The following is a 13,874-nucleotide window of genomic DNA, read 5'->3' on the forward strand; positions in this document are numbered from 1 at the left end:
AACTAGACGGATGATGAGAAATGGAATTTTGCAGTAAATCCTAGCTCATACCTCTAGTGGAATCTGGGTCAGGAAGCATCAAAGTCTTCCTTCTGAACACTGGTTGATATTCTGTATGAAGTATTCTGGTCTCTTTCCCATTTCCTCATGGAAAATGTACGTTGCGGAAGGGCATCAGCAGGGTTGATCTCAACTGGTTTCTTTGTTGGTGCCCCCAAAGAAGAGGCCAAGAATGAAATGAGTATACAGAACAAACTTCCCTCTTCATGCAAAAAAACTTGTCCTTTCATGTTGTGGTGGAAGCAGTTGATGAGGGACAAAAAGGCTGTTTGATCTGCCGTTTCCCAGGTTACATTCGTAGTTTAAATGCAGCATGTTCTCCTTCCTGGAGGATGAGGCCAGCAATTTTCTGCACACAAATAGGTTCTCCAACTACTATGTAGAACGTGTGAAATTTCTAACACTGATTAGCCAGAGCTATGCAATCCTCCAGCCTTCTGAAGGATCAATGGAGAATTCAGTAGGCAGAAAAAACTGTTAAAGAAGCTGTATAAAAGCTTCAATGAGAGAGGACCTTTTCCTTCACAGCAAACGTACCCAGAGAATTTGCATATTGCTGCAACATTGTGACAGATTTACTTTCAGTCTGGCACTTGGGGGTTTTAATGTCATTATAAATGATCAAAAATAATGATATGACTGCACAATGCAACAGTGTGGGAAGTACTGTATTAGCTATTACACTCAATTATTTAATACAGAAAACTATTCACACAGTGTTAAAAGCCCAGTGGGATGGTGAACTGGGGTCTCATTCACTACAGCATCAACAGTGTCAGCAGCAGCACGTAAAGGGAACAGTTCCAGGGAAAAGTGACTTGCTCTCACTCTCAGAAGAAAAATCCCAATCCCCTATCACTTCATGTAAGGTTGTTTTAAAGGGTCAAAAGTTCTCACAGATGTGAATCTTTTCTTCACATAAGAATGATACCAGATAACAAGCTGTGATACAGCCCCTGGTAGGAACTGTTCATGTTAGGAAATGACATTTCCACTGCCAAATGGTCACCTGGCTGAGGTCTAAGAGAGTTGATTTCTCTTCTCTATCATGCGTCTGGCTTTTGTAGGACCTTGGAAACTTTAGTTTTCTACATTTCTACTTCCCCAAGTGTAAAATGAGAGTAACCATCCTCTTTTGGAAAGTTATGATTGATGGATTACATGAAAGTGAGCATTATTTTATTAACTACTCTAATCCATAGAAAATCAAGCTTTTTCTGAAAACGGAGATAACTTACAAAAAAAAGAAACTATTCAAAAACGTATTGTTCATACCTACCGGCCTCTTTCTAGAAGATCGTGCCTTTCTTCCAGTGAGTATTCACTATCCACGCATCAACCATGTCAGAGCAGTCCATAGCCTTTTCCCATGGTGCATATGGAGACAGGGAAACTGTTCCAAGTCCAGCTCTGTATTCAGAATGCTTCTTCACCCATTACTTGCCACTGTCTCATCTTCCCACAACAGTAAGTGGCTCTTCACTCTGAAAGATGTGTCACCTCTGTTCTTACAGGTTGAGTTTTACTTCTTTTGGATCATTCTTCCCTTGGCTGGGATGTCAGTCCAACTTTAGAAGAGAGACTATCTTAAACAGCAAATCCCATCTTTCTGCTCTTTTCATAGGAGCGTTTCATGTTGCTGGTTTGGTTTATTACTTTCAAGAGTTATTTGTTGGCTCTCATCAAGACCTGCTTTTTTAGACCTTGCAAAGTCTTTGAGCATTTACAGCTTCTTCCTAATGGAATTTGACAGCAAAATTCTTATGGAATGCATTTTGTGATAAATGATCTGTTCAGACGTAGCAAGCCATCACATTCACTTTTCAGTCTTTCCGGTAAGACTGGTGTTGATTTTGTTTCTCTTTGCTGAGAACAAGTCTGGTTTCTGACTGCAGGGCAGTAATTGTTAAATGATTGCAATGTAATTACTGTTCGTGAGGAAAAGGGCCCAACTCCTCACAGGGTATCTCTGTGCCACAACACACCTGTAGGAAAGTCAAGAATGTTTATCTTATTTTTCTAGGTGGACAGCAGAATTTATAAGAGAGCTTTCTGCTACTCTGGCTCCATTTCCATGCATTTATATCAAGGAGGCCTTAGGAATTACTGTTCTGAGACATTATTCACCTTCCTTTCAAAGGCAGCTAAGAGCAATCCAGGCAAAAAATGACATCAGGGTCAGCTAGTTGAATCATCCAGTTTCAGCATATTTTACTGTTATCACTTCCCCAGGCCTTCTCAGCATGTTGCCTTGAAATACAATCTTTGCCACCTCTAAGAGATGCTTCCACAATAAATGCTTCCATGTTGCCTTTGCCATGCTTCTTTACCTGTCTTTGGAGGACCTGGGACCATAACATTACACTTCAAGCCTTCCACGTGGCTGAGTGCTTGCGTACTACTAGCCACTGTACAGTAAATTAAATATGGAGAGATGTAAGATAACTGTACACCATGGAGGGGCTCATGGGACCATCTAAAAATGCAATTCTGGTGGAATGAACTGGGCTGCAAGATCTGGAAATGGGAATTCTCAGTTCACAGAACAGGTACGAAAAAGAGTTTTCTAGGCATGTCCCCCCGACATTGTCAATTATCAGTAGGTGTGGAGAGCTTAAAAAAGGGTCTGTTGTGACACAAGAGATTATATAGTTCCAGCCTTCATAAATGTTTAAGTTTGTCAAATGGTGGCTTGGGGACTTTGGTTCAGGCAGTGGGTTTTTTTCTTTTTTTCCTGTGATGGAGATATTTGTCCACAGAAGCACAGGTGAGACCCGTAGTTTGCTTTAGGACCTACAGGCTCTCAAACAGTAATCAGAAGGTGGCCACTTTTAACCAGTAACAAGCTACCTCAGTTTTATACCAGTGACCTAGAAATAAACATTTGGGGTCTTTTCCCAGATCACAGAGCCATTCAAGTCCTCCAACTCCTTTGTTTTTGTCAAGCAGTGTCCAGTATGTCCAGGCAGGCCCTCAGACCCCAAGGGACACCTGTCTGCTTTCACCGACATCCTCATTGTGAGAGAGAGCGTGAAACAGAGTGAGAGAGGATAAAGGAAAACATCGTGGTTATTGAGCACCTATCTTGGTCTACAGGTTGGTCTTGTTTTCTTATGGAATAAGCAGAGAGAGGCAGAAGGCTTCTTCAGACCAGACCTTTGGAATAGTCTGGGGAGCTGAAAAGCTCCTCTCCTCACTCCCTGTCTGCAGAAAGATTTGACGGAGTACAGGGGGGCCTTGTGCAATTCCCTGCAGCAGTGACTCATTACAGCAACTGGTAGGTGAACTGCAGGGAGACTGTGTCTCAGAATTAATCCATCAACGGATGAGAGCCGATAGATAGTATGCAAATAGATGCTGTTTTCCTGCAGCCTGTCAGGAGCTCCAAGCAGCTGCATCCTCCACTTTATTCCTTCTCTGTTAGGTTCTGCTAATTTCCCTGATTGCTGTTATGGCTAAATGGTATTTTAGCATAACAGAATTTGCATCTGACACAAATCTCCATTTGGTGTCAGGAGCTATTGTAGCTTTATAAGATTGTTCAGGATACATGCAAATCACTCAACTCTGCTGTGAGAAGGTATGCCAAGAGTCATGGTACTGTGTAAATGTCATTTGATTCCATACTGTTTTCCGATGAAACTGTCCCTTTTGCAAAAATACTTTCAGGGAAAGCCTCTTTTAATGACGTCTGAGAACTGACTCTCACAGCTCCAAATAGCCTGCAGCATTTTCAGAAACGAATTCACGTACTAAGCAACCACCAACCAAACTAGCAGTTCATCTCATTTTGCAAATCCCCAGCAAAGTCTGCTTTGGTGCCCTTTACAATCAGCAGGAAATTTTTGTTAAGAAATCACACTAAATATCAGGGTATCAGCCCCTTTCTCTTGTTCCTGTATACTCTTTCCAGCTGATTAAGATTGATGCTTCATTTTTGTTGTTTTAACATGCAGATTTATTTCAGATAAGTGGTAGCAAGGTTCTCTTCTAGTTTGCTTTCCTTTTAGGCTGTGTAGGTATCTACATGTCTTCGTTTCTCCTCCTTGATGCTTCATTTCTGTATTCGTACACACATGCATGCATGCATGCAAGTCTTTCCCTTTTTTCCTATGACATTGCAGCATCTTCTTCCACTGGGGACCAGCTGACCTACATTCAGATCCCAATCAGTAAATAGCCTTGACCCTTGCTGTGCTCTTCATCTTTAGAGGCTTTTCTCTCAGAAGTCTTTTTTAATTTTTTGCCAGCCAAGTGACCCTGCAGCTCCCACAGGGCTGGATGCTCAAAACCCAGCCGGTACCGTGACTCAACAGCACCCTTCTCCCCTGAGGATTTCTGTGCTTCAGTGTAGATGCGTAGCTCTCTGGTCACCACAGGTTCTTATTATGGACCCCAGGTAACTCTGAGCTCAGACCTTCAGATAGACTCAAGTGGGAAATTTTCCCTGCTGTTAATAAGGCTTCTTAGATACTGCATTTAGGATCTTATATTCACAAAAAGTAAAAGAAATGGTCTCCAGAGATTTCAATGGCTCCATGAGTACCAAAACAAACCCCGGCTTCTTTGATAGATAATCTCTGCAACTAGGAAACCTAAAAATGATTGGCATACTCATTCTGAAATGTTACAATGTCTGCTCCCCTCGCACAAATGAGATTCCATTCCAGTCAGCTACTGCATATTTATGCTCAGCCTTTCATTAACTTATTGATCATGTGATGATACACTATCCTTTGCTACATTTGGGGAAATAAAAAAAATGGGGAAAAAACGTGCTCTAATGGTGGGGCTATTTCATGCTTCCTGAATATTCAGTCCAATCCTCCTGGTCTCTTTCTGTCCTCCTTTCTCCCCAAAAGCTTCATGGATCTCCAAAGACATCCCACAAGAGAGGGTGACTACCATTCCCCAGTAAGCCCCTGAGGCTGCCATTATGTGACATGTAATTATACAGCTAAATCAGGGTCAAGCGTCTCCCTTTAAGGGTAAAATATGGTATTACACTCTAAATTCCTGTACTGCAAAAACAAACAGTGCCATCAATTCATTTCCAGTCAGACCTCCACCCCCTTGGGAAAAGTATACAGAACTTTCTGGTGGGAAAAATAGTTTGGAAATACAACCTCTTTATTAGAGTGAAAGCTCTTCTTTCATTCGGCTTGTCTTTCATTAGCCACCCTGGTATACTCCAGTGAGGAATGTGGCTTGAAGAGGTACTTTGAGGTTGCAGAAGACAAGTCCCCCAGGGGTGTAGTTCACTCTCGATATGTACTCATAACTCCTGACAAGATTATGAGGTCTGATCTAAAACTAAGTAACCACGTGGTTGTTCGTAGGTAAATGTCTCTAAGAGGGTGGCTTTTTAAGGAAGGATTCCATTACCTTGCACACAAATGAAGCATCTATGTTCTCTGTTTTCTCTGAGCTCTCTTACTGTGAATAATATCTTCCTATTTTTCACACTTCTGTTTGAAATACAGAGGGAACAGGTGAGGAGGAAAGGAAGGTTTTTAAATCAATGTGTTTCCTTAATTCAACACTGGCATATTGGATGTGGGGTTGAGTAAAACTGCATTCATATCCATGGTTCCTCTCCATCACTCATCTAAGAGGCACAGGAGGAAGAGAAGAGTTCTCTGAGTCCACCTTACAGTCCCACAATAACATACCACGGTAATGCTCTTTCTGTGATCCCAGAGCAGACCAGCCCATGACTTTCAAGCAAGGAGCTGGCTGATGAGACTCAGCAGAGCATTCCGGGAGAAAGAGCTCGCAGTGTAAATCTGGAGCAACTCAACAGAAGTTAGCAGAGTGACTCCAGATATGCTGTGGTGTCACAAAGGTCCAAAGTAGCTATTTGTGATAGCAATGAAAAAGGGACCTTTTCTTTCCAGGCCTGAGTCTCTCCTGAGATGTGTGAACTGTGTCAGTGAAGTGTCATTGCTTCCAGTGAGGTTACATTACCGCAGCTGGGAGCAAAATTTAATTCACTGGCTCAGTGGTCATCTGAGGACAGGATTTGATGCTGTTTGTCACCTGGGTTTTGTACCAACAGCAAATACTGTTTTACCAGCAGCAGTTGCTATTGGGCTCTATATCTGGAGTTGCTTAGTAAAAAGAAATTGTGAAATTGTGAATTTGGTTACACCAAAAACATTCTTGCAGTATGATGCCAATCATAGTAAACATAACCACCTATCCGTCACTGCAGATTTAAAAATAGATAGTCATCGTTTTCATGGGCAAAACCTGAACAATATGTTTTGGATCTTCACCCAGCTGCCCAAAAGCAAACTCTGTTTTTTTGGAGTTGTTTGGGTTCCTGCTGAAGTCCTTAATAATTCCTAAACTATGCAATTTGAGAAGGAAATGGAAGATAGCCATGCTATTGAATGCATGTATTCATCTGGCATGTGAGCAGTGCCATTGCCTTCAGCAGGACTGTGCACATGAACAGGGGCAGGAGGATTGGGTCTGTTGTCTTCTACTCCGTTCTCTTTGATCCTGCAAGTGTACTCTCTGCCAAGGTCACATCAGGCTGCAAAGGCACTTTTTGCAACTCTGTATGGTCTGTGTCTGTCCTTTATTTATTCAAAATGCGTTTGCCTCTACAATTTAATCTGCTGTTCTCTCCCTCCCCTTCCTCTTGGTGAAGTCTAATTACAGTTTTATTCCAGGTCCATCTGGTTGCTAACGATGCTGGACATCACCGCTGAATTCATTCTAATATTTGTTGTGTATTTTCTAGGCTGGACGCTGAATAATAATATTCTCTGAATTTGCTTTTGCTCCTGTTTCCTTTCTCCCTGTTGTAGCTAATTGCATAGTAATGTGTAGCCGTGGGATGATTAGTCCTCCCAGTGTAGTTCTGCTAAGAGTTGCCTATTTCAGGCTGCAGAATAAAGGCGTTTTTTTCTGGTTTTGAGGAGAAGAGTTCAAAGTCCTCTCTACGAGCTCCCTTCACTGGTTTGGAACCAGATGGGCAGTGGCTTTCTCTGCTTCAACTTTTTTTTTTTTTTTTCATTTTTCCTGCCCCGAACATTACGCAGTTTATAACTGTGAGTCTCAAAGCATCCTGGAGGCAGTGTTTCAGCGTTTAGAAAGACACTTTTTGCCATGCTCCATGTGACGGTTGAACCCACAGTAATTTCAGGTTCCCAAGCCTGGCTTGTGCAGTGCCAGTGCTGGGATTTTTAATTTTTTTTTCTTTTCTCCTTTTTGCTTTCTGCAACGCTGCCTGGGAACAGAGACTCACACTTTACCCATGACCTGACTCTCTGGCTAAGAATAGCAGTCACAGTGCAACTTGGGTTCAGTCTCACTGGAGACATGCTGCAGCTGGGAAACAGGGAGGTCAGATTAGCCCATGCTCACAAAACCAAACACGTAAAAGGAGTACAGAGGATTTTGTATGTTTGCCTCCTTTTAGGACTGCAGAACAAGGGGAAGAAGTTGGCACAGGTGTTCACTGAGCCAAGATAAGTTTTCTTTGCTCGTGACATTGACTTGGACAGGAACTTTACATGCAGAAGCTCGCCTCCTGGGCTGAACAGGACCTTTCCCAAAGGGGTCCTGTATCTTTATGGCCCATCCAGCCAAAAATCATGCAGGATGGGGTCGGCAAGCAGTGCTGATTAGCATCTCCTGAGCCCTGCTTAGGACAATGAGATGGTTGAGATAGTCCCCGAAGTAATTCTGCCGAGCAAAATGAAGGTATGAGTTCAGCACATGTTAGCAGATGTGCCATAGCTTGTCCTAGACATCTGATGTTGCAGTGATGCTGTGGCACTATCTTTAGCATGAGTGAGCAACAGGTCTCACTCAGAGCACATGCTAAAGCCGACTGCTCTCGTTCTTACCCCTTCCTGGTGGGATGCGCCAGCACATTCACACCTTTGTTTTGTGGTGCAGACGTGCTTTCAGAGTAACAAAAACACCAGTCCTGCTCTGTAGTTTTAAGACAGGAGCTAAAGAATTAGTAATAGAAACTGTTAGGCTAATCACTGTTGTAATACTCATTGTGGCTGGGTAAAGATAAAGGTGACAACCAGTGAGGTTTAAATAGCACATCCCCAGCTCCACTGTGCCCTCTGCTCCATCGTGATGCGGCAGCCAGCCGCTCCCAGTGCCAGCACAGAGCATTACATCTGGAATGTGGACTGGTGGATTGATATTCACACTGGCAGAAGGGGAGCCGTTTTTTGAGAGAACCGTATGACACCATTCCTGTACTCTTCCCCCAGCCAAATCTAAGCCAAATGGGGAAGGGTGCTGTGTTGCTAGGAACCGGAGATGTCTGGAGGAGCTGGTCCTGCAAGCCCTACTCCTGTGAGCAGCCATGTTCAAAGCGCTCTATGTGGCTTCCCTTCGCCCCCCGTCCCAGAATTGGAGGGGAGGGGTGGCTGCCCTGGGATTGTATTAGCTGGATAGGGGCTGCTCACATAAGTCAGGGGTCCCAGGACTGGGCTACAGCTTGAAACGCAACAATTAGACTTAAGAGGAAAACCCCTTGAGCTATCAGGGCAGTAATTCTAATGGTAATTTTGAACTGTTTTTGTCTGTCTAACATTCCTTTTTAATCCCCATCCTGCCTGCCCCTTCCTTATGTAGGGTTACTTTAGTGATCCTTGGAATGTTTTTGACTTCCTCATCGTAATTGGCAGCATTATAGACGTCATTCTCAGTGAAACTAATGTGAGTATTACTCTACCCTCCCCAGGATACCACCACCTCCTCCTCCTCTGCTGTTCCTTCTCTCTTTCTCTCTTTCTTTCTCTCTCTTTTTTTTTTCTGGTTTTTTTCCCTCTAGTCATGCTTTTACTGAACTTGCCGTCGTCCTTCTCCTTCTCCCAGGGAAAAAAAAAGGAGGGGGGGAAATGCCTCCTTCTTTTTCACTTGTCATAGCTCGCCCCAAGGCTGTGACTGGTGAAAGCGCACAGAGTTTGGGGTGTGTGTGCTTTTTTTCCCTCCAAAAGGTAGACATGCTTGAGTGTAACTTTCTGACTAACCAGGCTTTTGTTGATACCCTCCATCATGTGAAACGTTTCAGAGGTTTGAGCAACCAATACTGTAGAGTGGTAAGAGACTATTTAATATGCCCACGTAACCTCTTTCTTTTCTTATTTTTTTCCTCTTCTCTCCCTCTTTCATGCTTTGTTTTGTTTTGTTTTGTTTTTTGTTTTATTTTATTTTACTTTTTACTTTTTTTCCCTCTTTTCTCCCTTTCCCTCTCTCTCCCCCTCCTCTCTCTCTCTCATTCTTTCTTTCTCTTCCTTTCTCTCTCTCTTTCCTTGGCTTCCCTGCCACATGCAGCACTATTTCTGTGATGCATGGAATACATTTGACGCCTTGATTGTTGTGGGTAGCATTGTTGATATAGCAATCACCGAGGTGAACGTAAGTAGCTGGCGTCTGTCCATGATCGTGCCTGCTCTAACATTCATTTGTCTTTCCCGGGTTCTTTTTTTTTTTCCTCCCCCTTCCTCCTTCCTTTTGAGTTTTTCAGAGCTTTTTGTTTAGTTTTGAAGCTCTTCTTTTGTTTTGTTTTGTTTTCTTTTTACTCTGTTTTAATTTTTGGAACGACTTAAAGCACTTTTTGACTGTTGCATCATTTTCTTCCCTTCATAATCCGCCTGGCATGAATTAAACTGTATAGCAGGAAAAGCGATGGGAAACGTGGAGTGAAAGAGAAAAGGCTATTTGTGCTATGGGAAGCTGCCGGAATAGTCCCAGGCCAGCACTTTGGTCTACCCAGTGTTATGCTTTGCTTCCCATGGCAGTTCAATACTCTCCACCCCACAGAGATCTAAAGGTCAGTTCTTTCGAGGTGGAACTGCGGGAACCAAACCAGGAATCCTCCCTGCGCCTCCTCACCCAGGCTTCCTCCAAAAGAAATAAAGACCAAATCATCTCTGGTTAGAGGAACCTGCTTCTAATGTTCAGTTTCTAATTTGAAAAAAGGTAGATAAAACAAAAACAAAAAAAAACAGAAAGGCAAAGAAAAACTAAGCACCAGTTTCAACACAGTTTTTTGGGTTTGCAACCTGGTTTGCTCCATCTCACAAATTCCACCAGCACAATTGACACTGATTGGCCCCACTGGTGCCCATCTCAGCAGACAGGTGAAGGATTGAATGAGCCATGGGGACTGAAATGAGCAGCTGGTGTTCAAGGAATAAATCACATCAGGCAAACTTTTTCCTCTCTTTGTTTGGAGGTGGATGGATATAGAATTACAGGATAAATAGACAAAGGACAGGCAGGAAGCACACAGATTCCCAACAGAAAGATTACAAAGGACCCACTGGGTTTATGAGCACGGACAAAAATTGCACTGCAAAATCCACCTTAGCGAGACCAGGAAAATAGAAAGATTGAAAGAAAATTGCTGTAAATATGTTAATGAAGAGCAAATCAATCATGAATTTGCAAAACGATGTGGCTGTTGAATAAACATTCCAGCTTGGAATTGTTGTGTACTGTAAAGGCAATCCATCACAAGCAGAAAAGTGACAGCATAGTTTTCACTCAGTGCTGTGTTTAGGGAAAAACTGTAAGCAACATTTTGAAAAAATCAAAATGCCTTACTTTACTTTGAACTTTCCAAACAAAATGTTTTCATATCTTGGTTCCAGTTTAATTTCTGTTCAACTTAATTTTTTTTAATTCTGAAACAGGGACATTTATGCAAGTTGTAATATTTTGATTTAGAATAAATGAAATATTTTATTTGACACTAGTCTATTTTCTTTGTCTTTTGAGAGAATGAAAAATAGTTTCTAACTGAAAATGAACTTTTATTTTATATCTCTTAAATGTCCTACTTTCTGGACACAAAAAATTGTTTGCAACATTTCCGCCAGAATGTTGTAAACAATTTTGGTTACCCTTTTACTAGACAGATATTAGGGTTGGGCTGACTTTATAGAGGGAAGTTACAATGATCAGCAGGATGAATTTGTTAATTTTAAAGAATGAAATGAAAGCCTTTTTTATGCCACACTTGTCACAGGAAAACTAAATGGGCAACCTGGCAATAGCCTTCAGATTGTGGAAAAGATCAATTCTCATCCATAGAGGCAGAACTGTACATGGTAATGGAGGAAGTAAGTACAGTTAACTGGAGATGAATTATGCTAAACATTAACAAGGCTTTCCTGACTGATGTATTTGAATCCGTACAAAAGTCTTCCAAGTAGAGAGCAGGGAAATCCTTGTGTTTTGATAAATAAATGGAGGTCTATCATAGTCAGAAACCATGAACTAGAGGGAAAATCTAGTGGATCCTTTTGAAGAAATTCACAGTAATTTCCTATAAATTAAAGAACTTTTTACATCATGGTTTAAGACACTTAAACATCTCATTAAACTTTAGTTGTCTGAGAAGAAGACATAATCACCCAGGCTTCCTCTTAGAGTTAGTGGAGAGAAATGCACACCTCCCCAGGCCAACCAGTGCCTCCCTGTGCATGTCTATGACAGGGGAAATGAATTGCTCTTTGGAGGTGCCCATCCGGTGACTGCAGAGCATCTAGGTTTGTTAGGTTTGTCTAGACACCCAGCTCTCAGACGCTAAATTTAAGCAGGATAAATCGCATTCATTCTCAGCATGTTGTCGAGAAGGTCACGCTGCTGCTAATTGTGCTGTGCTCAGATCTTCAGTCTCCGGGGCTATCCATACTGGTGTGTTTAATTACCACTGACAAGGCTCCCTCTTTTTTCCGTTCCCTGTCTAAATTCAAGTTCATGTCAGCCAAGGCCCAGGATCCAGTTTGGGGTTGCAGAAGTCTATGAAAAACGAGGGTGTGCCTCTGTCCAAACAGCCATCACCTGTCTTAGTTGAGGAGGCAGCAGAGGCGGCCCTGACTCTTTTAGTTAGGGTTATGAACAGCATTTCATGATGGTCCCTCTGTTTCCTCTAAAGAATCCTTTCCTTCTATACAGTTTTTACAGATTTCTGCACACGTCTTTTTGTTACCTGGCATGTTTAAATCTTCTCTTTTTATCTAGGCAAGAACTTTGCTACTAGTTTCTAATGTTTGTTACTAAAAACTTGCACAATCTTTCGATGCACTGATAAATGAGCAGCAGCTATGGATGGATTTTGTTTTGAAATGTTCTGGAATCCCTTTGCACTTATAACCCTTATTGAATAAGAGAATGTTTTGTATGTTGGTTCGTCCTGTCAGATTCCCTTCCTGCTAGCAGCACTTGATATGTTACATCTGTAGTAGACGGGCTTTGGAAGTAGCAGCCCATCTTGGATGGACAGTTGTCACCTTCCCAAGCAGTGTGAGGCAGTTTATCAGATACAATTCCCTCCTTCTCCCCAGGAGCTTGTTGCTTTCTTGCTGTTTGTGGGTTTGAGTAAACCCTGCCTTGTGTTTCTGTACACTGTCTTGTCTTGTTCCAAGAGACCTGGAGTCTGAAAAAGAAAGAAAAAATAAACCCTAAAACGCCAATAAACTCCACTAATTGGAGATGTTTAGCCTGGTCAGGTGCAGGTAAGATGTTTCTGCCCACTCCTTAGAAGCTGAAGAACGTTTGTGGTAGGGTCTTGGAAGGTGCTGCTCTTGGAGCAAAGGGATAGTTTCCATTGTGGTCAGTTAGGGAAGATGGAGAAACCTGGAACAGGTCAGTTTGATATGTGGCCATAGACATATAAGCCTGAAATCTCTGTGAGGGTCACTAGACGTTTGCACTCAGGGGAAGCATACCCAGGAGGTGCTGAGCTGCGATAGCTGTAGTGCAGCGGGACCCTGACTGACAAGCTCCACAGTGTGCGTGTAGGTATGCGCTTGCATCTATTTGTGCAGTTCCCCATGCTCTGTTTTTTCCTTTTAACAATTATTTTAGTTTCTTGAAAAGGAATTTCCCAGACCAAAACCTTCATTATGATATATGTGAGTGTGCATGGGTGGGTCTTTGTGTGTGCACTCCATTGGTTGTAGTATATGTTCCTGAATGTGTTTGGATGCCTGTGTATGGGCTACAAATCCATGGGAGAGTGTATAGACATGAATCTGGGGGGGGGAAGAGAGTGTGTTTGCAAGCATACGTGTTTCATACATATTTGTGTTGTGAATGGTTGTTGATGGAGACACATGGGTTGTTGTGTATGTAACTGAGTCTATGAACATGTTTTCTGAGCCAACGTGGCTATCTTACCGTGCAAGTTTGATCTGCTTATGGGTGGGTGTTTATATCTGAGAGTTTCCTGTATGCAGGCATGTTCATCTGCATGCCTCTGGGTGAGTGTACACTTGCATGCCAAGCTCAGCATATTTTTGTTAGCATGGCTGTGCATTCAAAAATAGTGAGAAGGCATGTACTCATGAGGTAGGCCCCCAGGTTGCCTTCAGCATTTCTGAGTCCTTTAGGAAGCCTCCACTTAAAACACCTCCACGGTGTGGAGATATGTCAAGTGATAAGTCCAATTGCATCACATTAGGCCCACTTGCTTACTGCAACTTGGGAACATCTCCCAAGTCCCCCCAACCAGCTCCACAGACACACGGTGATGCATCTCACAGAACTGAGTAAGTGCAAAGGGCACAGGGCAGAATAAAATCTGATGGGTTTAAAAACTTCAGTGTGACACAGTTTCTGCCAAATTCACTTTTTAATTGCCTTACTTTCAAGCTGCATTTTCAGAGCTTTGTTTCTCAGTAAGTGTCACACAACTAACTTCCTAGCCACAAAATGAAGATGTTTTTCAAAATTTTCTGGAAATATTCAGTGATTCTATTTTGGGCCACTCTTAAGCCACTTCTTAAGTAACTAAAGAGGGAGGGGAGGACATTTTAATCTGC

General features: G+C 42.4%; 1 protein-coding gene across 1 annotated transcript in view; it reads left to right on the forward strand.

Moving 5' to 3' along the window:
- CACNA1C (calcium voltage-gated channel subunit alpha1 C) overlaps positions 1-13,874 on the forward strand; it is a 208,888-nt gene that overhangs the window by 143,776 nt on the left and 51,238 nt on the right. Inside the window, exon 28 of the mRNA XM_075168159.1 lies at positions 9,376-9,459. Coding sequence (XP_075024260.1) covers positions 9,376-9,459 — 84 coding nt within the window. The remainder of the gene's footprint in view (positions 1-9,375; positions 9,460-13,874) is intronic.

Source organism: Calonectris borealis, chromosome 1, assembly GCF_964195595.1.
Source record: "Calonectris borealis chromosome 1, bCalBor7.hap1.2, whole genome shotgun sequence".
NCBI lineage: Eukaryota > Metazoa > Chordata > Aves > Procellariiformes > Procellariidae > Calonectris > Calonectris borealis.